The 25,646-nt window shown below is 42.2% G+C and overlaps 1 protein-coding gene across 1 annotated transcript in view; it reads left to right on the top strand.

Moving 5' to 3' along the window:
• Window positions 1–23,329, top strand: part of pdzrn4 (PDZ domain containing ring finger 4) — a 45,009-nt gene extending 21,680 nt beyond the window's left edge. The window contains exons 2-9 of the mRNA XM_074625949.1: window positions 6,844–7,115; window positions 8,045–8,147; window positions 13,711–13,809; window positions 16,074–16,136; window positions 19,012–19,113; window positions 19,312–19,428; window positions 20,154–21,215; window positions 21,320–23,329. Coding sequence (XP_074482050.1) covers window positions 6,844–7,115; window positions 8,045–8,147; window positions 13,711–13,809; window positions 16,074–16,136; window positions 19,012–19,113; window positions 19,312–19,428; window positions 20,154–21,215; window positions 21,320–21,892 — 2,391 coding nt within the window. The 3' untranslated portion in view covers window positions 21,893–23,329. The remainder of the gene's footprint in view (window positions 1–6,843; window positions 7,116–8,044; window positions 8,148–13,710; window positions 13,810–16,073; window positions 16,137–19,011; window positions 19,114–19,311; window positions 19,429–20,153; window positions 21,216–21,319) is intronic.
• Window positions 23,330–25,646: the final 2,317 nt, after the last annotated feature.

The raw sequence follows: 25,646 nt of genomic DNA, 5'->3' as shown, positions 1-25,646 counted from the left end.
CATTATTCAGCCAAACACGGCTAATGCAAACAACCGCATTGTAGAGCTGTATTAAGTCTGTGGGGAGCTGATGTAATTCTTAAACTGTGTGTTTGTCTGCTTCCCATTTGCTCACAATGACACCATATCTGTCAGATTTAGCTGCGAGGGTTGAGTGGTTTCCATCACGCTCTTATCTCTGCGCACACCCATTCTCATGTACGCACACAAATAAATTCTTATCTCCGGGCTTTCCTTATCGCTCCTGTTTGTATTCAAAAGTGGAAACAACACGTAGCCGTCTTAGCGGCCGACCGATTCAACCCTGTGACACATTTAAAGGTTGACACGAGCTCTCTCTCTCTCTCGCTCTCGCTCTCGCTCTCGCTCTCTCTCTGCACTGATTGGCTTTCACTGTGCTACTTTCAACCCCCGTCTCAACACATGTACCACACACCACGGTCCGCTAGTAACCCCGTATAGTCAATGATGTGTGTAATTGGTGCATCACAGGCAGCAAAATGTGACATTAATAGCTGGTCTGAGAGACTCGCTTTGCTTTCGTTTGCTATCCGTGTGACCTCAAAAGTCTTTGTGGAGTTATGTCAGGAGGTGGACTATCAAAGAATAATGTGCCAGACTTTCAGGGCACAGGAGGTACAAGAGGAGACAGTGCTGTGAATTAAGGCGGTCTATCGCATTATTCTGCCCCACAAAGCCAAAACGCACCAATTTGGTCCAACCGAGTCTGACGTTTTGACATTTCTTTTTCCATATACAGTAAATTAGAGGTGAATTTACCTACTTTTCAAATGGATGTGTTATAAGAACTGGAAACCAGACCCCCTAAACATGAGTTTATGGTCTCAATCACTAGTTACAAGTCTTCTTCAATACAGCATGATGTTCATATAGTAAATTATGGTCCCATTTAGAATCAAATAGACTATAAAGCAGGGTACACTGTAGGGCGTGGCTACCTTGGGATTGACAGGTCGCTAACACGGCGTGGTCCAGTCTGTGGGGCTGTTTTCGTCTTAGAACTTTAACCCTTTCACAGTGTGTTTTTCAGTTCAGTTAATGGTGACATTTGCCGAAAAAAAGCTTATTCAGCATTCGGTTGTTCTTAGCGCCACCCTCTTGTCACTTCTGGTTGCGGAAAACCAAGATGGGAACGGCTAAAATACCGAGGCTCCGTCTACTTCCTATATATACAGTCTATGGTTTTAGATGAATTATTTCAAAGATGGCGCCCATTCATTCCAATGAGAATTGCACGCCTGGTGCATACGCCAAAACTGTTTTCTAGCTTCCGGGTTTACCTCCGGGGTATTTACGGTTCTTCTGCTGGCCCTGCCTGCGAGTTCCCGCTAGGTCCGTAGACTTTACATTGTGATAATGTCAGTTTTTAAATCACTTTTCTCGGCTTGAGGAAAGTTTTACAAATTTAAAACCTCCATGGATCAAAACATCATCACATAAAGGGTCATAATTGACCTTGTTGGCAGTTCGAGATGTCTTCTCAACAGTTTTACAGATGTCTCTTTTACAATGGTGGTCTATGGGGAAAATGCTTTTTGGGCCACAGGGGATTTTTTGTCTGCAAAAGTGGCCACTGGAAAAAATTGGAAGCAAGGCTGAGCGGCGTCGTTTCCAGGTCTTATTATACATCCATGACTTTTCCGTAACTAGGTCATTTTTGATGAATCACACATGTTGGTACTTCCATTTGTTATACCACATAAATAAGGAAGTAGCTAAATCCAAAACATGATAAAGATAAAAAGTAACACCGGCTAACTAGTCGGGCTAAACGGTAGTGTATGAGTAATGTTAGCTGTAATTGCCCTCTAAACTTCTGAATTAATTTATTTTCTTTTGTCAATACTGCGTTTGCCCTGCTCCCTTGAATCAGAATCAGAATCTGGTTTATTGCCAATTAGATTCTCACTTATAAGGAATTCGCTTTGGCGTTTGGTGCATACAAAGCATAAGCATAGTAAGAGAACATAGAAACAAAAGCAATACAAGTACTGCAAAAGTCAAGAAGCATAAATATAGAATAGAAAAATTATAATAAAAACAGGAAAAAATACTATAAATATGTAGGCAATATATCTGTTTTAAAATGAAAGAGCTGAAGAGTTTTAGAAGTTGTAGTTTTGTGCAGAAATGTGCAAAATGTTGTGCATAGGGATGTCCAAAAGTTCACAGCATGAAAGTATAAATAGAATATGTGTAATCAATGTATAGGCTACAGAGATTATGGTCCAAAGGATGTGTGTTAATGTATCACATAGAGCAGGGATGTGCAGACATGTTGAGGTGTTGTTGCTCTAACCTGAAAAAAGGGCAAAATGATGCAAATATTGTGCTTGCCTTACTTCACAGAGACCGTATGACTCAGAGAAGCTGGGTCAACTTTAGAATCCAATTCAGTTCATTTCAATAAAAAAAAAAACTTTAGGCTATTCATCCCTGAGGGACAATTAGTTCCTGGCCATACAAGATAAAAAAGAATGGAAATAATCACAACACACACAACTACAGCCGGAACATAATAAAACCGCATAATAAGTAAAATGCAAGGACTGAAACCACCAGATAAAGGAAGAAGTAATGATGCTCTATGAATGAGCTTCTCATTACTATTCTGAATGAATGTTTTTACCACAAACTGAGCAGCTAAATGGTCTCTCTTCTATGTGAATTCTCATGTGTCTCTTTGCATCTGCTTTACGACAAAAACATATGCCACAAACTGAGCAACTAAAGGGTTTCTCTCCTGTACGGACTTTTGTGTATTGACCCATGTATTTCTCTTTCCATTTCCGCTAAATCTTTTGTTTCAGATCATATTGACTGTCCATAATTAGGTCTTAAGATATGTGACTATTTTTATATAAAATATTTCTTTTACATTCAGATAAAAGACAAAGAACATGCAATAAATGTATCAAGGAGTAATAACAGACATACAGTACAAAGTGGGCAGATAACAAGCAAATGGCATTTTCAGTAAAGGCTGCAGATCGATGATGACACACTGAACACGTAATCTTCAGTATATTCTGCCCTCCCAAACTGTAGCACACCACTTTGAACCTTGACCTTTTAAAGGAAGAGTGTGTGGACAGACAAGAAGCTTTGTGTTTAGGGCTACTGGGAACCATTCTTTATTGGCAATAGTAACCTTTAACTTGAGAGGTATATGAAGGCTGTTGGTTCATTACGGCCATCCCTACGGACTATCGTGAAGTCTACTATTTTTAGTGTTCCCGCAGAGCTTTCGCCGGTTGTGTAGGATGATGCAATGAGTTGATATTGTCTCTCCGTCGGCTTGGTCAAAGGAGCGCGATCAAGTTATGAGAAAGGGAGCTTGTAATCAAAATGGAATTACTGTTTGATATTAATGGAATCCGCGCACCTACACGTCTCAGTACGGATGTCGTACTTGCACGTATAGCTTCCATGGATGCTTGCCTACTCACACACACAGATGGATAGAGAGGAAGATCCCACTACTGTGACAAAATTAATTCTTTGGGGAAACTGTTGCACGAGTATACAATAATATAAGAATCATAAGAAACCGCAAAGAAAAAGATTATATCCGTGGGCTACCTCCGGCTCTGAGAAGTGAAGCCAATGCAGAGGTGCCTTAAACTTGCATTCTTTCTAATAGCCAGCAGGAGGCGACTCCTCTGGCTGCAAAAAGAGGTCAGATTGTATAGAAGTCTATGAGAAAATTACCCTACTTCTCACTTGATTTATCAATCGCTAGTCTTCTTCAATACATCATGATGTTCATTTAGTAAATTATGGTCCTATTTAGAGTCAAATAGACCATAAAGCAGGGGATGATTTTGGGCGTGGCTACCTTGTTATTGACAGGTCGCTGCCGCGACGTTGTCCGGTCTGGGAGTTTTCTGCTTTTTCGTCTTAGAACTTTAACTTTTTCACAGTGTGTTTTCAGTTCATGAAAGTTAATTTTGGTCGCCTGAAAATGTCTTATTCCGTATTTGGTTGTACTTAATTCCACCTTCTCGTGTCACTTCTGGTTGCAAAAAAACAAGATGGCGACAACCAAAATGCTGAACTTGAGGCTTCGAATTGGCAGTCCACAATCACCAATGGGTGACGTCATGGTGACTACATCCACTTCTTATATAGTCTATGGATTATGCATAGAACAGAAAATGAAATGGCATGGAAAATGTTTGATTATGAATCACTTTGTCGCTGAAGATTTAATTCAGAATGTGTGATAAAAATGGAAAATAGAATGGCAACTAAGAATATATATTACAGAATGATTTAAAATCTGCCGGTCATGAAATCTGTATGTTGACATAAAGAAAAAAAAAATCTGTGAATGATTTTAATTCGGAACCATTTCTCCCCAATATACATCTCAATTGTCTCAAAGCTTTTAAAAGACCTTCTCCAACTTGTCTACTCCTCTTTATCTCCTCATTTGTGGTTTAATTATCCCTAATGCTTTGTAAATTCAGTGTGTAGGATGTACAAAATGTGTGTTGCGCACAAACATGTACACACACACGCATAAAACCTCTCGCGTTCTGAGCCATTATCCCCGGTCTTTGTCACATCTGCTGGCTATTAATCAGCCCCCAGTTAGCTCATCAACAGGCAGATTGAATGGAGGAACAACAGCAGGTAAACACACGGGCAGGTGTAGCCGCGCAATCACTTCCTGCTTTCCAGAGCATTCCCTCTGATTGGAGATTAATGTATCCATCTGGACCTCATTACAACTCAAAACTGTTGTGGAACTTTCTCCACACTTGTTTTTTTGTGATGGACATAGGTTCAGACAGGACAATAAAATGCAGTTAATGTGTGTGGAGGAGAACTTTTATGTGGCATAAACACAAGAAAGGTCATCAGGTTGGATGCAACCATAAGTTAATTGCCATCATAGCTGCAGATGGCGGTAGGATGTGGATTGATGGGCAGCTAAAGCCATTGGAACACATTGGACGCCCATGCAAGGTCTAGCAGGCCTATACCGACATAAAAAAATAGGACCATTTCAATGGAATTGCAGTGCTAGGCAACAGCTTGGGTCCATGTTTACTTCCTGGAAGCTTACGCCATTCCAGCCCGTTCTCATTCCCAGGGCGTCAAATACCGAGGCTTTGTCGCTGCCACTGGCGTTCGATACCACCACATAAGGCGCCCTTTAGTGCCGGTATGAAACACGTTCCACTGACTACAATGTAAACCAATCCGCTGCAACAGTAAATGCTCCACGAAAGTGCGCCGGGAGTGTGGTGACGTAGTTTAAAGAGCGAAAAGACACACCGGGTGGGCAGGAGAGGAGTTGAATGGGCCCAACAAACACAAGGCTTTCATCCAGGAGACCGCTGTATGTGTCCCGGGTGTCACGTTACAATCAGCTGTTGATTTGTGTCCCCGTGTTCACAATGTTCAGTGTCATTTTAACTGCACAAATGTAGTAGTTTAAAGCCCAGCTATGGAGTTCTTTCCTAAGCCTAACTATAGTGGTTTTGATGCCGAAAATAAAGTGGCGCCAAGGGCCGTGACGCCAAAGAAAAGGGCACGGTGCCAAGGGGCGGTATGTGACGAGTTGGAATGACAATGTGTTGGCCATTCACATACACTGCAACAGGAAATAAATTGGGACACATCTGGAACGTTTACAACTGTGACATGGTCTATAATGCCATCAACATTATGTCCAATTTGCTGCTACTAAGCCCTTCCACCAGGTTAAAATATATACCAAACATTTCACAATGTAGCTATTCATATTTTTCAATTTGTTCTCCCAATAATGATGCTGACATTAGGCATATGCTTCCACATTTTAAGCCCTTGACAAACACTCTGACACCCTGAAACATCCGAAATCAATGCAAACAATCAATTTCAGGACGTGACTGGCTGATAATGAACTTCACAGCCTCGGCACGCAGAGGTTAAACTAATTGGGTTACACATAAACGTATAGGTGTGTGTGTGTGTGTGTGTGTGTTTTCACACTGACAGCTGCCAGTGTGACATCTCTTCTCCACTGATTCCCTCGTGGCTCAACCTTTTTCTGATTTGGCAAATTAAGTAGGCGCCGCTTGCTAAAAACTGACGCTCCCAACGGAGCATGGTCTACGCCCACCACTTTGCTGCTCACTTGCTTAAATCAGTACTATTGTTATTCTACGTCTAATGGGCTTAATGGTAGGAATGCAATGTAAATAATGCATTTGAGTTAGATTGATTTGAATATATTGGTGCAAAACAGAACAAGATAGAATGAGCTCATTAAAGAGTTTTTTCCTTCCTTCAGCAAATTCTGCAATCTTGTACATTATACAGTCTGTGTAAATTTGGCAAAAGGTTAGAGAAGCGCGTGTGAGGAGCTGGTCAGCAGTTAAAATGTCTGAAGCCTGCTGGGAAAGTGTACCGTGTGGGTAAAAACAAGGGAGAATATGCAATGCGCTCCCCTCCATCAAGGAATTACTGCCAAAGTGCCCTTTATAAAAGCACTTAACTTGTAGTTGCTTTTACTGGAAGCTATTCAGCACCTAACTGTGGAGACGTGTAAAAGTACTGCGAGGCTCCCAGGTGTGAATGTGAAACAGCTTGTTGCTGGAAAGAGCAGGCATGTCTGTCAGATCGTCCTTGGATGGATGGGGGTTTGAAAAATGGCAGTGTGATTTAATAAGTGTGCTTTCACTTTCTACCGACTAGTCTCCTCTTGTCAGAGACAGTTTATATTGTAATTATTGTCACTGACAAGGGAATTCAGACGTTGGAACAGAATATGGTTTGCCTCTTTTTACCAGGGTGTCCTAATGATTTGGTCTCCTCGTCCTTCAGGTGAACGGGCGCAACTTCTCCAAGGTCGACCATGAGGAAGCAGTGGTGGAGGCCATCAGGCGAGACCCCATCGTTGTCCAGGTTCTCCGGCGAACCCCCACCAGAGCCACGGCCGCTGTTGCACACAACCACGGCGGCTCGTCACCGGACGTGTGCGTGGTGGACGTTTGCACGCAAACCGACATCACCTTCGAGCACATCATGGCGCTGGCAAAGCTCCGGCCTGCCACTCCACCCGTACCCGACATCTGTCCTTTCCTTTTGTCCGACAGGTGAGGGCAAACACTCTCTGTACAGATGTAACCAATGCAAGAAGTTTTCTAACCTTAACTATTCGAGGTCAATGCCTAACCTCAACCATCTCGCGAGAATTTCGCAACTTGTAGGTTACCTTCTAGACACAACAAAGTTTTCCATCTACTGAAATGTAGCTGGATGTACACACTGAAATGATAGGTTGAAAATTATTACCCCATATTTTGTTAACTGGAACCAGAAAATATTTTTTTCCAATCTCAAATGAGCCTGAAGCTTCCCGGAGGCTTCTCCGTCGTTCTCTTTCATTTCATGGTAGTAATTAAGCAGTTGTATCATAGTGTGGAAACCCCCAGCATAGCTGAGCACTTTGTCCCCACGATATCATTATGCGGAGCCAAACCCGCATGCAATAATTGCTTCTGTGTGCTACATCCATTTTCTTTAATGGGAGCTTTTGCTGGGCGATTAAAAGCCAATGGGCTGATGGAGCGGGCATTCTGGCGCTACGTCCATTCTGGGGCTATTTATAGGGCTTTGCTGGACAGGAGATGAAATCAATTTGTCCTATAACACTACAAATCTGCCAGTCTGGGTCAATGATTATGGAGGGGAAATTATCACGGTGACAATTTCCAGAGGTCATGGCTTTTATGGGGCGATCGGTTGATGTTTACACTGCTTGTTCAGGGTTTTGTTGCAAAATGAGATAAAGATCAGGATATTTTATGGGCACGTTTTTGTTTAATTTTCTCCGAGAAAACCATTTAAAACATGCACTTAATTTAACTGGTATACGCTCACGTCATTCTCACACAGTAAAAGGCGATCAATACTTTATTGGCTTATTTCAAATTGGTGACCACGACCACGAAAACACACGCATATGGGAACATACATTAACGATCTTTAACATAACTATCTCTACTTCTTTTTTTCTCTCTAGTTGTCATTCCATCCACACCATGGAGCATGAGTTTTATGAATGTCCAGAGTACCTGTCCAATATCCCAGCAGAGGTGGAGAGGACTGAAGAGTACGAGTATGAGGTACGGTTTCGGCATCTTTCTGCTGTATGAGTGTACGCTGTCCTGAGACAGTATGTCTCCCCAGAGGATGAACCCTTTCCATTTCGGACCAATCATCATTCATTGGTGGGTGCTGGAAAGGATGTTTTCTACAGACTGGTAGCTTGGTAGCGACATGCAGAGTAATCCGTTTTCTAATGAATAATCAAAAGACGATAATGCTGCATTATGCGAAATACTGTATAACACTGAAACAGCTAAACCTCAGTTCTAAATAGAAGGCTTATACATTACTATTAACGGCACAATTTGTGCTTCTTTTGCAAAACAACATGCATTAACGCTGCATTTCTTTTATTATTATATGGTTCTACCATGTGTTAATACATACAAGTCCATATTGCCGCTAATTACACACACATATATTGACGATGAAACATCTTTTCAGGATTAATATTTAATACATGACCTTATATGTACAGCCATGCTAGTGGTTCCTTAAGGCTATCCTTAGGCATAATACTTAGGCGCCTAAGGACGAGGTCGGGGTGGTCGAAAAACATGGACATTCGCCAAGGATACGGTGTTCTTACCCCATGTGAAACCAAATATCAACGTTGATTTAATTGTCACTTAAGTTATACCACTTTCGGAGTTACCACAATCTTTTTTAAACTAAATAGTTGTTTGCCTAAACCTAACCAAGTCGGTCTTTTCCTCAACCTAAGTAGTTTTGTTGCCTAAAGTTTAAGTTTATCTAAGTTTATTTTGAAAAGACTGTATGCATGAAACGACCCGGAAGTTGACACGTGTTGACGGACATTCATCACGTGTTTCTGGACATTCGTAGGAAAAACACAAAAAATTAGGAATAACTTTTCGTAAGATGTTGAAATACATTAACATTTGCTAATTACCTTAATACAGTCTGCACCCACAAGTGTCTCCATTGTAACAGATGCATCATGCCACTCAGATAGTGGATGGACCTCGAGGTCATGTTAGGTGACAGTGATGGGTGACGTTTGCCACTATTGATGGTCCCCCCTGGTTTAATAGGCACTTCCTGGTTCAGTGCACTGCATTGTGGGTCATTAGGATTCCTCTGCTGCCAGCTGTGGCCTTCTACCTTATGCCGTCATCTGGATGAGAGAGTCTCCGGCGTGTGTCAGAGGTGGGATGGGGGGGTGGGGGTGGAGGGCTTGTGTGTGGTAATAGCAGTAGTATCAGAACAAGGTCGGCTTTACAACACACACACACGCACACATACAGTCACCTCCCCACCCCATCCCTCCCCTCCTCCCCACCTGCCAGACGTCGTACACACACCAAATCAGCCGTCCTCACTTACCTCTGTCCATCCATGTGTATCTAACTGAAACACGAATGGCTTTCCTCTTGGATGAAACAGAATGGGGCTGCCATTCCCAGGAACATTACTTCTGACAGGTTTAGCTTCACTTCCAACTGATTGTCCACATGGGTACTCCTGCTGTCATACTACTACTACTGCTACTTCTGCCAAATCTGCCAAACTACTGCCAAGTAGCAGACAGCAGATGTAGAAAATGAGTTTCAGAGCTAACACTTTTATATCTTTGATTGTTAGCAAGCTACTCCAATTCCAATATCCACAGTTATTAAAAATACTGTCATGGATATCATGTTAAGTCGCAACCCCTTTTGGATAGTTATATATACTTCCCAGGCAAGGTAATTAATCATTTTAACATTGCATTTAAAGGTGCAGTGTGTAGGGTCTGGCACAACTAGTGGTGAGGTTGCAGATTGCAACCAACTTATTGACCTTTTCCCATGTGCCAAGCGTGTAGGAGAGCTACGGTGGCTGACGTGAAAATGTAAAATGGCCCTATCTAGAGCCAGTGTTTGGTTTGTCCATTCCAGGCTACTGTAGATACATGGCGGCCGGCTCCGTGAAGAGGAGCCGCTCCCTATGTAGATATAAACGGCTCATTCTAAGGTAATGAAAACACAATGATTCTTATTTTCCGGTGATTATACACTAAAGAAAAACAGACTTATTGATATTATTTTCAATTTCTGCCAATAGATCCCCCAAAATGTTTCACACTGTTCCTTTAATGATTTCTCTGTTTGATCATCAGCTTACACACAGAGCTGTTAATGAAGTGACAACAGAAAACAGCAGTTAGCTGTTTGCCGGATTAGTCAAAATAAACCATGTGTTAACTATGGATCATCAAAGGCTGCGGTTTATTAATAAATACAAGGGTGCACAGGGTGCTACGAGATTAAAGAGTCTTTTTGAGCTTTTGTCAGTGCAAGTTGAGAAGGGGAATGAAATAAAGAAGAAAGACATAGTACCACTTTTTATAAATCATAAATGAAGAATGGTCAACACCAATGCAGCACAGGCCAAAATATCCAGTCTCTAGTATGGGCCAAGCACCAAAAATCCTAGATAATATTTTCATCACTGGCTGATAAATGCCTACATCTTTCAAAATCTACATCCCCAGTTCTTAATACAGGTTTATGTTTAAAAATCAATAGTCTTTAACCCAATCCAAGATATCCCGATGAAATCATCTGGGTTATTTTGTCACACTTTAAAGAGCTGCCAACGCTAAATGTGTTGAGGTTGTCAGCTGCCATGCTCCCATAATGTACTACCAAATTGGTTTGCATATAGACCAAGTAGCATCAAAACAGATGAGAAAATCTGAAACAAGCCAAACGTATCAATGGGAAACTTCTCATTTCTGAGCTTTTCCTGGCTGACTGAATTATCATCACTACGCTCTAAAGACTGTCGCAATAAAATAATGGCAGCTGAAAGGATGTCTTCATCTCCAATGGGGAAACAATGAGCCAATGAACATTAGGCACGGCAGTCATTTCTTTTGAGTGAAACATGAAGTAAGTGCATATTAGACTGAAAATGTTACAAACAGATGTTTAATGTGGCTCTAAAAGGCAGCACGCCACCTATTGTCACATTCTTAATAGTAACATGTGGTGGATTTGTCCCATTTTAAAATTGGAAAACCACATATTGTAAATTAAGAAATTCCATCAATTGTCCCAATGCATTTTAAACCACATGAATTTTGTTGGGCCATAATTTAAACAGATTAAAATCCAATCATCACAAATGGAGCCGCCTCTACAGTTGCAGCACCCACGGCTCCGTGCGTCTTCACTAGTGCGCTTCACAGCGCGATAACTGACTCCAGTAATCCAGCGTATCACCCCAATGTGCACTGACATAAAGGCGTTAATGCTGTCTGATCTCACTGTATGCAGCTGTTATTTCACTGTCAGGGAGTGTACAAATCAGCCAGTGTACTAAACTGGGCGGGTAGTCAAGACCAGCGCACGGAGTAACAATATTACAAACTCCTAACACACCCCAACCTTTGAAGGTCAGGGCTGTCTGCACAGGGGGTTAAATGCCACAGAAATTAATTACTTCCCCTGTCAATCACTGCTATCGTGGTTTCCCATGACAGAAAAAAAAGAGCGCCGGGACTTAATTCTTGCCCCCAACCCCTCATCCCCCATCTTTTTTACCCCACTCCCCTCCTTTCACAACTTCACAGCGCTGAAATGAATTTGGCAGCATGGGGTTAATAAAGATTACCCCTTGAGTTATCTTTATGTGATTACCTTTATACACGGCAGACATCAAAAGGAAGCCGGCAGCGAGTCGGGCTAAATTTAGAGACATTTCCTGTGGGACGGGACGAGACGGTTAAATGCCATCGCTATAGCCATCAAAGACCTGCCCCTGTATGCGGCCACATGCTGGGTGCAGTTTGATACTGACAGGCTTTCATTTCATTGATGCACAGGACGCATGCTGGGGCTTTGTTTTTGTGTGAGCTCTGTGTCGCGTGCACATGTTCGTTGTGCTGGGTTGTTCTAGTGTGGGGACTACTGCAACTTTAGGTGTTAATCGGGTTGAGTCTGTGTAGAATCCAAGGGAAGTTCATACTTAAAGCTACACTAATTCTCATGTTTATATTAGCAATGAAATAAATGACAACCTGTAATGGGAACAGTGTTGTTGACTGCAATTTCCCTCAGCTCGAAAGAGCGTTAGCTTAATCTAAATGTTTTTATTGCCAACAATTTTAGCATTTTGATTCACTCTCGCTGCTCTATTCAATCCCATTTCCAGCCACAGCAGGCAGCTTTTCTCAGTGTAAAAGCTCTGATAAACCCACTTTAGTGTGCTTGGGACCAAACGACAGACAAATTTAGCAACTAGCTGGTGAACACAGTGGAGCATTTAGCAGCTATAATATAGATAGCTCCCTCAGGAGTTGGTGGAGACCAAAGAAGAGCTAAAAGAAGAATCTAATACTTGACTCCAAATGAATGCTAATTTTGCTCCTTGTCTGCTGGATGTGTAAATAGGCGACTGTTGTGCTAATATGTCAGTGTTTGTTTGCTGCGCGGTGCCATGACATTGTCCCGAAACCCCAATAGTCCGAACAAAGTCTCAATGGACTGAAAGCCCATTTGTCCGACAGCCCGTTATCCCAAAAAACCAACCCCCATTGTTCCGAAGGCTAATTGCTCCGAAAATACAAACTCTCCGTGCAATGAACAGAAGCACATGGCTAATTATTATGCAAAATTACATCATTGGACCATTCTGGTTGCAATATTTATTTCTTACCATGGCGAAGGCATGACCTGCTCTACTCTGCCTCTGGTTGGCTAACCCTGATTTTCTTACCCTAAACCTAACTAATCTCACTCCTCATGCCTAAACCTAATCAGCCCAACCAACGAAGGCAACGAGTTAGAGTGGTCGGTCATGCCGTCACCAGTAGGGTAAAAATCGAGAAGATCCGATGTTATTCTGCATAATTTGAGTTTCAGAATAATGGGCCGTCAGAAAAATGGGCAATCAATGTTGCGCTGCCGCCAAAGTGGCCAAGCCTTGACATGAAAGAAACAAAGAAAAGCTGTGTTAAATAAAATAAATTGAAATTGAGGCAATCAAGAACATGTACAGTATTGCAACAATGTCCCCTAATGAATGCATCTGCAAAACATTCAATTAAAATTAGTAACTTCAAACTAGTAATTCAGCAACTATATCTTGAATAATGCTCATATTGGTTATGTTTGATGGTTGGCATGTTGTTGTTATGGTTATGGTTAGGGGCTTCGGGATGCAACAGTGTGTATGTGTGTGTGTGTGTGTGTGTGTGTGTGTGTAAAAGAGAGAGAGAGGCATTTGAGGTTTCTGCATATTGTATATATCAGTAGGAAATTAACATAGATCCTCTTTGCCTAAAGCAATCTCACTACTTATGACTGCAGAACAACAAAACGCTCCCAGAGTGATTAGTGACGGTGATGTAGAGCATAAAAAATCAAGTTGGACCTCATCTCCCATGGGTGGTATCGTTTCAGCTGCTCTGTAAAACAGATGTGTAAACTCGGTGTGTTGAAATGACACGGTTTTGGAATCCATCAGATCCGCTGGGAAAAAAACGTGTGGCTCATTTTATAACAGGTGCACCATGGGAAAACATTTTATAGTTTAAAACATTATTGGTTTGTTTGTGTGTGTTTGACACAGGAGGTGGAGCTGTGCAGGCAGAACAGCCAGGAGAAGCTTGGCTTGACGCTGTGCTACAGGACCGACGATGAGGAGGACAGCGGCATCTATGTCAGCCAGGTAGGGACAGATGTTCCCGCTATTTGATCTTCCAACACTGACACTTACAGGTGACAAATAGTATAATCCCTATGGGGCTGTCAATCGATCAAAATATTTAATTGCAATTAATCGCATGATTGCCCATAGTTAATCGGGATTACACGCAAATTAATCACACATTTTTATCTGTTCTAAATTAACCTTAAAGGGAGACTTGTCAAGTATTTAATACTCTTATCAACATGGGAGTGGGAAAATATGCTTGCTTTATGCAAATGTATGCATATATTTATTATTGGAAATCAATTAACAACAGAAAACGATGCCAAATATTGTCCAGAAACCCTCACAGGTACTGCATTTAGTATAAAAAATATGCTCAAATCATAACATGGTAAACTGCAGCTCAACAGGCAACAACAGTTGTCAGTGTGCTGACTTGACGATGACTTGCCTCAAAACTGCATGTGATTATCATAAAGTGGGCATGTCTGTAAAGGGGAGACTCGTGGGTACCCATAGAACCCATTTTCATTCACATATCTTGAGGTCAGAGGTCAAGGGACACCTTTGAAAATGGCCAAGCCAGTTTTTCCTTGCCAAAATTTGAAGTTTGGAGCGTTATTTATCCTGCTTCGCTTCTTCTTCTTGCAAGCTAGTATGACATGGTTGGTACAAATGGATTCCTTAGGTTTCTTAGTTTCATATGCTACCAGTATTATCACTCTAGCTTTAAAACTGAGCCCGCTACAACCTAAAAATCACAAGTTGTGATTTTGCGTGAAAGAAATTAGTGGTGTTAAAACAAATTTGTGTTAACACGTTATTATGGCTTTAACTTTGAAAGCCCTAGTTATCATGGTTTTGTTTTTTAGGATTTACTAGTGATTGCTTTTTCCTGTCACACAATTACCTATCTCCCCGATGAGGTCTGCATGTTTGTTAAATCAAACTCAGGGTCCCATGATCAGCTTCCTTTTGGAGCAGGAAGTTATTAAAAGATGGCACGAAATCCCATTTGAATTCCCATCTTTACACCCTGAAGCAAGTCAAAACTGAATTGAGGGAAGGAAGGAAAGAAAATTGTTTGCCAGTCAAATATCGACTCTGAATGAGCCACGCATGGCCAAAGAGGAAGTCAGGTTTGAAATGTGATTCCCGTCCTGCCAGTCTCAATTCCTCCTCCTTTGACGTGTTTTAATTGAAGGTTTTAATTAGCTCTGAGCGACAACCTTCTCTTTCAGTATGTTAAATGGCACATTTACTGAACCCCCCCTCTGAATACCAAAGAGAGAATATATATTACAGGGGGAAAAAGAAATCCTCTTGCACAATTGTTGATAAGACAAAATGAAAACAAATTATTGCACTTTCACCAGACAAAACTGAATGAATTATGAGGGCTTTAAGCACTACAAAACTGAATTAGAAAATCTGACTGCAGGTGCAGTTTCAATCCCATTATGAACAAAAAAAAGGCAGGAGTGTGAAAAGTAAGAGCTGCTATGAGGATATAGATGGTAACGCTATTTAGCTCCTTTATAGAATTACATGCGTATAAATCTGTGAACTCTGCCAGCGATTCCTCTGGTTTTCCACCTGCTCGTCTTGAACCAGATGAAGAATCTGAATGTTAATAAAAAACCTGCTGAACCTCAACAGATTGTGAAAGCAGTCTCCCCACCGACGTCTATTTTTGTATGTTTGACAATAAAAATGCTAATTCCCCTCATTAAAATGTATGTATGGATCGCATCGGTGCGACTTTGGGAAGAGTCTTTTCCCCATTTCTACTTTTTACCCACATGTAGCTATATCTCTTGATCTTCAAAGCAAGAACAACAAAGTTTATCAAATTTGAGGGCTTGTATTGTTGTTGCATTTCCACTGGGATGCATTTTGAAAAAATATGAGATGTTTATTCGTTCAAAACTAAAATAGAGCCATGTCTGTGCGACTTTTATTATTATTTTTTTCATTTATAAATCGCATGCTCTTTTGTGTGTCAAGGACTTACATGTTACCTCAGTCAGTGTATAAGTCAGCAGCTGCTAAACCCAGGATGAAGCACAAATACATGTCAGCGGCAAGAACCTGTATCATATGAAAAATACGAGGTTGTCACAGAGAAAATAAGCATCTTCTCTTTATGGAAAAAACTGACGTTTGAACCTGACAGCACAGCAGAGATGAAATGGTACATCAGTGGTGTTTTTTTTGGTGAAAACAGAGATGCACTATGACCGGCTGTCAGCATTGATTTTCATGCTTTTTTTGTGCAGGTGGAGCCAAACAGCATAGCGGCAAGAGACGGACGCATCAAGGAAGGAGATCGGATTCTACAGGTGCTTATTTTCATTCGCACCAGGTTATATTATGAGCGTATATGTATAGGTTTAACCCTCAATATTTTTCACATCACTAGCAGGATGTTATCTTTGATATCAGCTTCATATTTACAAAAAAAATCCCATAAAAACACCTATTTCCCATGTCTTTTTCTGTGTTAAAACATGCCTGGGTAGATCCTCCAAGCTGCTTGCAAGGCAGGCTTTTTAGAGGGATTGCTAAGCAGCTGGTGTCTCCAGTCCGGGCAAGCATATGTATATTTAATCACCTCGTTTTACTGGGGAAATTAAAGCCCTTAGTCGCAGTTACACCAGGCACTACATCATCTCTAGCACTCCTCTCCGTCTCAGTCTGTCTCATTACGCGGAAAAAAACACCCAGTAGCTCTCTCTAAACACATACAGCTGAAATGTTTGCAACCTTTTATACGAACAGTTTTTCTACTTTGGATCAGTATCCAGTCTACTACTGATGCAAAATAGTTAAAGAGCCCATTGTTTCCCCGCTGGAATACAGGAGAGCTTTGCACTCCTGACTCCAGGCTCAGCAAATTAGTGGCACCAGGTGTGAGTAGCCAAGGTGAACAGTCCCTCGTTAAGACTTAATGAGAAGTTGTCTGTGTCTAAGAACGTCCTTTGCACAGAACCTTGTGTGAATACAACTCTCAGTTCTGATCTTTCTAATTATACATGTTGACGATATTTCCTATTATGTGAGCCATTTATGGAAATTTATGAAATTCTGTCTTTTTTTGTGCATATTTGTATGCAGACACAAACTTGTAGGCCTGACCTCACCCAACTAGTTGATGAGTTCATTGAAAACACCTTCTGCCCTCCTTCTGATTGGCTGTTGCCTTTACTCTGAGAGCCTATTTGAGCCTCTAGTGCCACACTGTCTGTAAGCTGTGCTGATGGCTTACAGACCTCTTTGCAGCTTAAGAGTCTCTCAGTTCTTTGTTGACATATAAAGCATTTTTCCTGCATGATAGGGCCGTTGTAATACAGAACCGAGTGGTTTTGTTGGGGAACAATGTGCTGAGACAAACAAAATCATATCTCTACTTTCAGTGTACTCAAGGCTCTTCACTTAAACTATACACAATTACAATGGATTTATCATTTTGGTCAAGTTATAAAACACACATACACACACAATGCCAGTTTTTAATGCATAGCAAGCGAGCAAAACTTTTCCTTCCAAGCAAAAATGTGCTGCACAATGCGTGAGCAACCACGGAAGTTGCAGCCACAAACACTATTGTAAAAAATGAGACATTAGACATAAGTAAACACAATTCAAAATGGGCACATAAATGATACATGTGAATAAAACCATTAAGAAGTAGGAATAAAAATGAAAATAATCAAGATCAGCAATCAACTAGTAAGAATTAAAACCAAAAGAATATAATAAAAAAAGTGACAATTTTTTTTCGGAACAAGCAGAACAAGTTTGTGGTCTGGCTTGCCAGCCACAAACGCATTACTTGAAGCCTGACAAGATGGAATTTAATGTGATATTTGATTTGCCGATTTTCTCTTTTGACATTACGAGAATCCAGCTGCCATGCAAGGTTAAAAATTCCCAAGACAGACACTAAAATCATGTCCTTTTGAGGTATGATAAAAACCAGTCCAGTGCTGACCCAGATAGGCCAACCCACCTCTCAAGCCTCCTCATTAAGATATCACGAATGATAGTGTCAAATGCTGCACTTAAATCCCAAAATACTAAAATGGAGACTTTGTTTCTGTATGGTTGAGGGCGAAAGCTGGATTGGTAGAGATCCTGTACTTGGTTGGTTGCCAGGTGGTTAATAGTCGATAGATTGTGGTCTGTAGTTACGAATAATTTAGCTAACGATGGCATGTTTGTCACTATATTCTTTAAAATCATTATGCATGCACCCAGAATGTGTGTTAACCCTAAAAAGATTAATAGAAAATTACAAAACTAACATAAAAGGCACAAACTAAGAAAAAGTTAATTGAACTACACACGACAGAGAAGTACCTGATATGTACTACCAATATGGGTCATTGGAGCACCACCTTGTACAGCTTAATTGCTCATTTATGTTTGTTGCATCATGTAAATTAGATTTTCTGAGATAAGATTATCATTGAAATAAGCAAGCAGTAAGCATGATGGATAAAAAATGCTAAAATATAGTTTGATGGACACTTCCTGGATGTCCTCTCAGTAAGCAACATCTCAACTTGCTTCCAGTCTGAAACAACAGTGTACCAACATTACCTCTTCTCCATATTTATTGTACATAGCACTCTCTGATTACCTCCATTCTCTCACCGAAGTGTTTCTGTGTAGTGTGAGTGATTGTGGAGAGCAGGGCCTGCTGTACCGCTGGCCCTATTATCTTCTGCTGACAGCCCCATTACTCTAGTGAGGAAAAGATGAACGCCACCTGTCAGAGAACAGTTAATTGTGTGTCTGGACGTGTGCTGAGAGCAGACTCTCGTGAGGTCCGACTACCCACTTGCAATTGACTCCCCTTACCGAGCACGCAGCCTGCCCATGCCTTTCCTAGGGATTGTGTGGAGTTGGAGGAAGTGATGGGTGGAAGGAGGAAAGACAGATGGAGAGATCCGAGAAAGAAAGGTGTGAAAAGAGACTAATGAAGGGAGAAAATGGGCAGAAATAAGTGAGGAAAAAAAGGTGTCATTACTCAAGGTGTGTCTTGCAAGAATAGGGACAATGGTTATTACACTCATCTTTTCATTCATGTCAGTTAAATGGATGATGATGATGATGATAAAAGTACAGGTTCTTTCTTTGGGTGTGCGGTTGGGACTTTCTGCGAGTTCGTTCCTCTTAACGTGACCATTTATTCTTGTCTTTGACGTACAGATTAATGGCTGTGAAGTGCAAGACAGAGAGAAAGCCGTTGCCTTGTTGTCAAGCGAAGAAGCAAGGAGCATCCTACTACTGGTGACAAGACCAGAAATCCAGGTAAACACTCCCACTCCTACACAGGCTCTCTGCCCTGTCTCGAAAACCTCTGTCATGTCAAATAGCTGCCTGCTAAGTGCCTTTTGCTTTCCTTCGAACTGTCAAGTGTGATTGTCTGGAGTTTTCTACACACAAACACACACACAAACCCAGAGGGGTAGAGAGATACAGGTTTTTGACAAGATGTTGTGATTTCAGCTGGAGGAGGAAGTATGGCTGGATGACGAGCAACAGGAGCTTGTGGAGGAGCTGAAGATGGAGATCCTGGAGGAGAGGAGAAAGCAGAAGGAACGTATCTTTGACAGGAGAGATGAGGTGAGTGCGTAAGCTGAGAGGAAATGCATTAAAACAAGAGGCGAAAAAATGTCCAATAAAAGAGACAGAAATGTGTCAGAAAGTGGGAGGAAAGGTTGCAGGCTAGGAAAGAAGGAGAGACTAAATTTGAGAAGGTGGCAGAAAAAGGAAGGATAGTGAGAGCACAAGATTTGATGTATGTAACCTTACCGTCATTCCAACCCCTTTTCTAGACAAGAACGTCGATATTGTATGATTGTACAAAACTCCAAAAATCCATTGCCAACGTTCTTGCTTTCTACAATATCTGTGCATGGCAACTTCGGTATGGTTAGGGAAAGATCAAGGCTATTGCAAACAAACTATGGTTAAGGTTGGGCAAGCACCACGCTATGGTGATGGAAAGATCATGGTTACGGTAAATGGAAGGGAAAACTCTAGTCTCCAGCATGAAAATCAGACGTGCTACACGTCCATCAATCATCATCATCACCTTGACCGTCACACCCCGACTTTCAGCCTCTCTTCATATAGGGCACATTACTTCCTGCATTGGGATTGGACCTAAATCGTAAGCTGCAGAATCGGCCAATATGGACGTAATTCCTGGGGATACTTGGCTGATCATTCTCCCTTCACAATGCACTATGTAACACAATCATGAACTGCAACAAACATAAGGTCTTGCAAGAATTAAATTGCCCTTGAGGAGGACTAACTGTTTTTTATCTCTCTTTATACACCAGCATCTAGCTGAAGAAGACATGACAACAGACACAGCCACCTGTTCCTCCAACAATCAAGACAAAGACAGTGGGTTTGGTCGCGGTACAGACAGCCCAGAGCACCAACCACTGCTGGCTAGACTCCACAGGAGGAACCCGGCCCATTGCCTGAGGGAGCGATGGCGGGCAGAGCATCCACACACAAGACGAGGGACTGTAGTGCAACAGGACACCCAGGGGCCGAGGACATTGTCCAAAGGCCAAGGCCATGAAGGGGTAGTCAGTATTCGCAGTGGTGGTGGCGGCGGGGTCCTAGGTTTAGAAAATCGCTTCCAGCAACTCCTGGAGCTCAAGTGTCAAATCCGGAACGGAGGCGAGTGTGGGGTGTACTCCATTCGACACAGTATAGAGTGTAGTGTCACTGAGCAAGGAGTGGATGGAGATGCCATAGATGGTGTTGGAGGAGGGAGTGGAGTGGAGCAGGAGTTGAGGATGCTAAATGAGGAACTGCGCAGCATTGAGCTCGAGTGCCAGAGCATCATGCAGGCGCATCAACTCCGCCAGGCCCACCAGCTGGACGCCTCACAACCCGCGTCACCGGGACGGAGCCCCAAAGACGGACACCAGCGTCACGGCAGATTGGCCGACATCCATGAATACCCAGAGCGGTCGGACAGCGACAGGATCCGGGAGAAGGACAGCTCCAGTGCCTACAACACGGCGGAGAGTGCGCGATCGACACCGCTAGGTATGGAGAGATCTCCTGATCATTCTCTGCAGAGACACATCAGCATCACCAACCAGAAAAACCTCAGACTGGCTTCCTCCATACCCTCCAGCCCCATCCCTATCCCCAAACCCCAGAGTACACCCAGTCGTAGCAGACCAGCAGACCCAGGCCCCGTTATCTCCAGCAGCCCAGACCAGAGCAACCCTTCCCGGTCTGAGTCAGACGCTGCCCTGCCTGCAGACGATGAGAGGTGTGAGAAGAAAGGGAGGACCAGAGATTCCAGGAGGGCGCTTCCCTATGGTTCTTATCAGACAACCCCCTATCCAGGCCAGGGAGGATCCAGGCAACTTCAGGTAGGTGTAATCAAGAAGACACGTGAAAACCGAATGCTGATATGCCTTTGAGTGAGGCACCTCTGAAGACAATTCTGTGCTAACAATGTTCCCTGTGTTTGCAGAGCTACATGCAGCTGCTCCAACAGCACTCCTCGCTGGAGTACTCCCAGAGCCAGCTGAGTCTGCTCAGTGTCTGTCGAGATCCCGTGCACCGGAGTGGACGCCCTGGGGAACCCCGTCTGGAGTGGAAGGTCAAAGTTCGGGCTGACGGCACACGCTACGTGGCCCGGAGGCCCGCTCGTGACCGCATCCTGAGGGAGCGGGCGCTAAGGATCAGAGAGGAGAGGAGCGGAGGCATGACCACGGACGACGACGCGATGAGCGAGATGAAGATGGGCCGCTACTGGAGCAAAGAGGAGAGGAAGCAGCATTTGGCACGGGCCAGGGAGCAAAGGAAGAGGAGGGAGTTCATGCAGAAGAGCCGCCTCGAGTGTCTAAAGGAGGGGCCGGCCAGCGGAGCTGAGGGCAGGAAGGAGATCAATATCTTGGAGCTCAGTCACAAAAAGATGATGAAGAAACGAAACAAAAAGATCTTGGATAACTGGATGACCATCCAGGAGCTGATGACCCATGGGGCGAGAGTCCCAGAGGGCTCCAAAGTACATAACGCTTTCCTATCTGTCACAACTGTCTAGCGGACACATACAGTACTGTAAATTTCTAAGTACTGAACACTTTAAGATCAGCATTTCAGGAACTACTGCTTTATGTAAAAAAAGTGTCCGTTTGTGAAATTCAATTAAAAACGTGACTGCTGGAGGACTTCTGTAGCATTCCTACGGCAACTTTGTAACTCTCACTTTACGAATGTTTGAATAGTTCTTTAAAGGATCAGTGTGTAGCATTTAGGGGGATCTATTGGCAAAAATGGAATATAATATTAATAACTGTTTACTTTAGTGTATAATCACCTGAAACTAAGAATTGCTGTGTTTTCGTTACCCTAGAATGAGCGGGTCGTCTTCACGTCTACAGTAGCCCAGAACGGACAAATCAAACGCTGGCTCTAGAGATGGCCATACGTGCTTTTGCGTCGCCCACCGTAGTTCTCCTAAATGATTGGCACACGAGAGAAGTTTCAGTTGGGTGAAATCCGCAACCTCCCCGCTAGATGCCGCCAAATCCTACACACTGCACCTTTAACTCTATCATTACAAGACCTCAGCCATTCAAAACTTTTCACGGTTTTTACACTGGCTTTTTGGTAACACGCTGGCTTCTGATAGCAGAGGATTTTGGTAGCATATTGGTTCAAACTGATTCACTGGGAAAAAAAGTGCAGAACCAACACAATAACTTCATGTACACTATGTATTGTCTCTTCATATTCTTGTGTTTCATTGCGTATGAAGCGACTTTACTTGCCTTGTTCAAAGTGGCATTTTTTATAATGGGGAAAATACAATATTTTTCACACTTTGTAAACTCTGTAACTTTTTGTAAGGACTTTTTTTACACTGAATGTCAATGTACTGTAAACAATTTATTGTAATTTCTTATTTATGTTTGTCTCACCAAACCATCAAGGTCAGAGTTGACACTATTTGATTGTACTGTAGGCCGCCTTGTATGCCAGACCGACACAAAGAGAAATGAGAAACTTTGTGATCTCATAAAACACTTTCATTGTGTTGATAATGTCAGTTGAGTCGTCTGAAAAATTTAAAGCACTGAGAATATAATTATGCTATCTCAAAAGCTGGGAGGGCTTTTTGAAACAGTTTTACCTCACCTTCCAGTCAAAACTCTGATACATCAAGCGGTTGAATACCTGGTTAATTCAATCGTTGACTTATGTAACCCTTACTATGAACCATAAATGTGTGAATTATGTTTAAAATGTTAAATAGATTCATATTTATATTGTTTACTGTTATTTCTATTTATTGTAAATTAATTTTTATGGTCCGTCTGATAAATGTTTCACATTAAGTGGCTACCCTTGAAAGGGAAGTGGAAGTAATGTATCATATAAGCAGCCTTTCAACTCAAACCTGCTGCTTTTCACTGTAAAGTTCATTGAAGAGGCCTTGAGTTCAGTATTTGTTGATGGTGATATTTGTAATAAAACAATAATGATGAAAAGAAAGATGAAGAAAAAATGACCTTTTTGAACATTTTGTCTTTTCAATATATGAAGATTTTTTTTTACCCTTGCCAGCAGCGTGGCTTTAGGGATGGCGATGGTTGATTTGTCCTGGACTAAAACATGTCAACAACTATTGGATGGATTGCCATGATATTTGGTGCAAACATGTCATGTCGCCCTCAGGATGAATATAAAATGAGTGAGGATGAATGCATCATCATCAGGTCCAACTCTTAATTTGACCAAATGACCAAATGACCAAATACCTGTAAAACTAATGACACGCTAAACTATGATGGTGAACATGGTAACCATTACACCTGCTAAACATCAGCTTGTTAGCATTGTCATTGTGAGCATGCTGATGTTGGCATTTAGCACCACCGTGTCAAATAGCCATAAACCGTATATAAGAAGTGGACATAGTCACCTTGACGTTACTCATTGGTTTGTGGACTGCCTTTTTTAAGCCTCGGATTCAGTATTTCGGCCGTCACCATCTTGGTTTTTGACCGTTGCCATCTTGTTTTTTTTGCAACCAGAAGTGGCACAAGAGGGGAGAGCTAAGTACAAATGAACACCGAATAAGACATTTTAGATGACCAATTAACTTTAATGAACTGAAAACACACTATGAAAGGGTTAAAGTTCTAAGACAAAAATGCTGACAACTCCCAGACCGGACAACGCCGTGGTAGCGACCTGTCAATCACAAGGTGGCCACGCCCTAAAAACCATACCCTGCTTTATGGTCTATTTGACTCTAAATGGGACCATAATTTACTAAATGAACATCATGCTGTATTGAAGAAGACTTGAGACTAGTGATTGAGACCATAAACTCATGTTTACAATGTTTACTGAGGTAATAAATCAAGTGAGAAGTAGGCTCATTTTTTCACTGACTTGCAACCACAGGAGTCGCCCCCTGCTGGCTATTAGAAAGAATGCAAGTTTAAGGCACTTTTGCACTGGCTTCACTTTTCAGACCCAGAGATTGCCCACTGCATACAGCCTAACAGAGCCTGTAGAATTTTAAACATATTTTGCATTCAATATACAGTACGTCCTCCATACAAAGTCCAAAGTTTTCAGTGATTCACTTTGAATGTGGCTCGCTCAGCTTGCATTATGAATGCTGGGGCCAGCAGTGTTTTGGATCTGAGAGGCACAAGAGCAACACTTGCATCTCCCTGCTCTATGATAAAATGTGCTCTTTGTGGAGAAAATGTATGGTGTCCTGCTTATGTGTGTGGTGTCGGCGGGCGAGGAATGCATAAGAGGAGGCGGCCAGGTTATTTATCTAAGATGCATAATGCAGGAACATCTACTGTAAGTGCTGCCACTGATCGATATTGTGCAATCAGCTACGCTCTAAAAACACGGATTCGGTTTGTGAGTGATTATAGAGAAAATGATCGCTAATTGAACACATGGGAGAGTTAAATGGGAACCGCAATGATTGCCGCACCTGGAAAAAGATACCCCACCTGCCTCCAGGCTGTACCAAACCAAGCGTCCTGATCTCCATATTCACACTCACAGGAAGTCATAAAGCATTTTGATGTTTTGTGGCTTGATAGCACACATGGTAATTTACCCTGTCGGTACAGTTTACTGTATTCATGTATTCACACTGGGGATGACTGACTGACTGTGTGTGTGTGTGGTGGGGGGGTGCATGTCCATTTAGCGGTAGGAGGCATCAAAGCTAAACTATACTTCCCATTTCAAAGCATTAAGGAGACGCCGGCGAAGTCTCCTCATCCCCTGTCAATCTGCCGCGTCTGTCCACAGCCCACTGAACTGAGGAATTAATGAGCGACATCAGACTGGCATCTCCATCGCCGGGGCTTTTTATGCATATCATTAAATCAGGTAAAGCACTGCACCCACCACGTTTCTTCCTCACAGCTAACCATCTCTCCCTGTATAATATCCGAGCTGTTATATCTATGTGACAGAAGTGGCACAAGAACTGAGGAAAAATTCGGCGCAGGCAACGTAGTATTATGAATGATTAATCCCAATGCACATAGCAAAGATAATTGAATGTTGATCGTGGTATGGTGTGGTGGCCTATACGCTGAAATGGGCTTGCATTTCCATACATGTATGAAGTACATTGGCATGACCATAATACATAGCTTAATGCTAAGGAATTGGGGCTTAGGTTGCATGAATGCTTCATACATCAAGACATGAAAGAGAATAGCACGTTATAGCTCTAGTGAAAATGAATTGTTCGAAGGAGCACTGCCTTCGCTTCAATATTGACATAGAAAACTTATCTCTCGAAA

The sequence above is a fragment of the Sebastes fasciatus genome, chromosome 23 (assembly GCF_043250625.1).
Source record: "Sebastes fasciatus isolate fSebFas1 chromosome 23, fSebFas1.pri, whole genome shotgun sequence".
NCBI classification, from domain to species: Eukaryota; Metazoa; Chordata; class Actinopteri; order Perciformes; family Sebastidae; genus Sebastes; species Sebastes fasciatus.
This window is presented reverse-complemented; position numbering and strand designations above follow the sequence as displayed.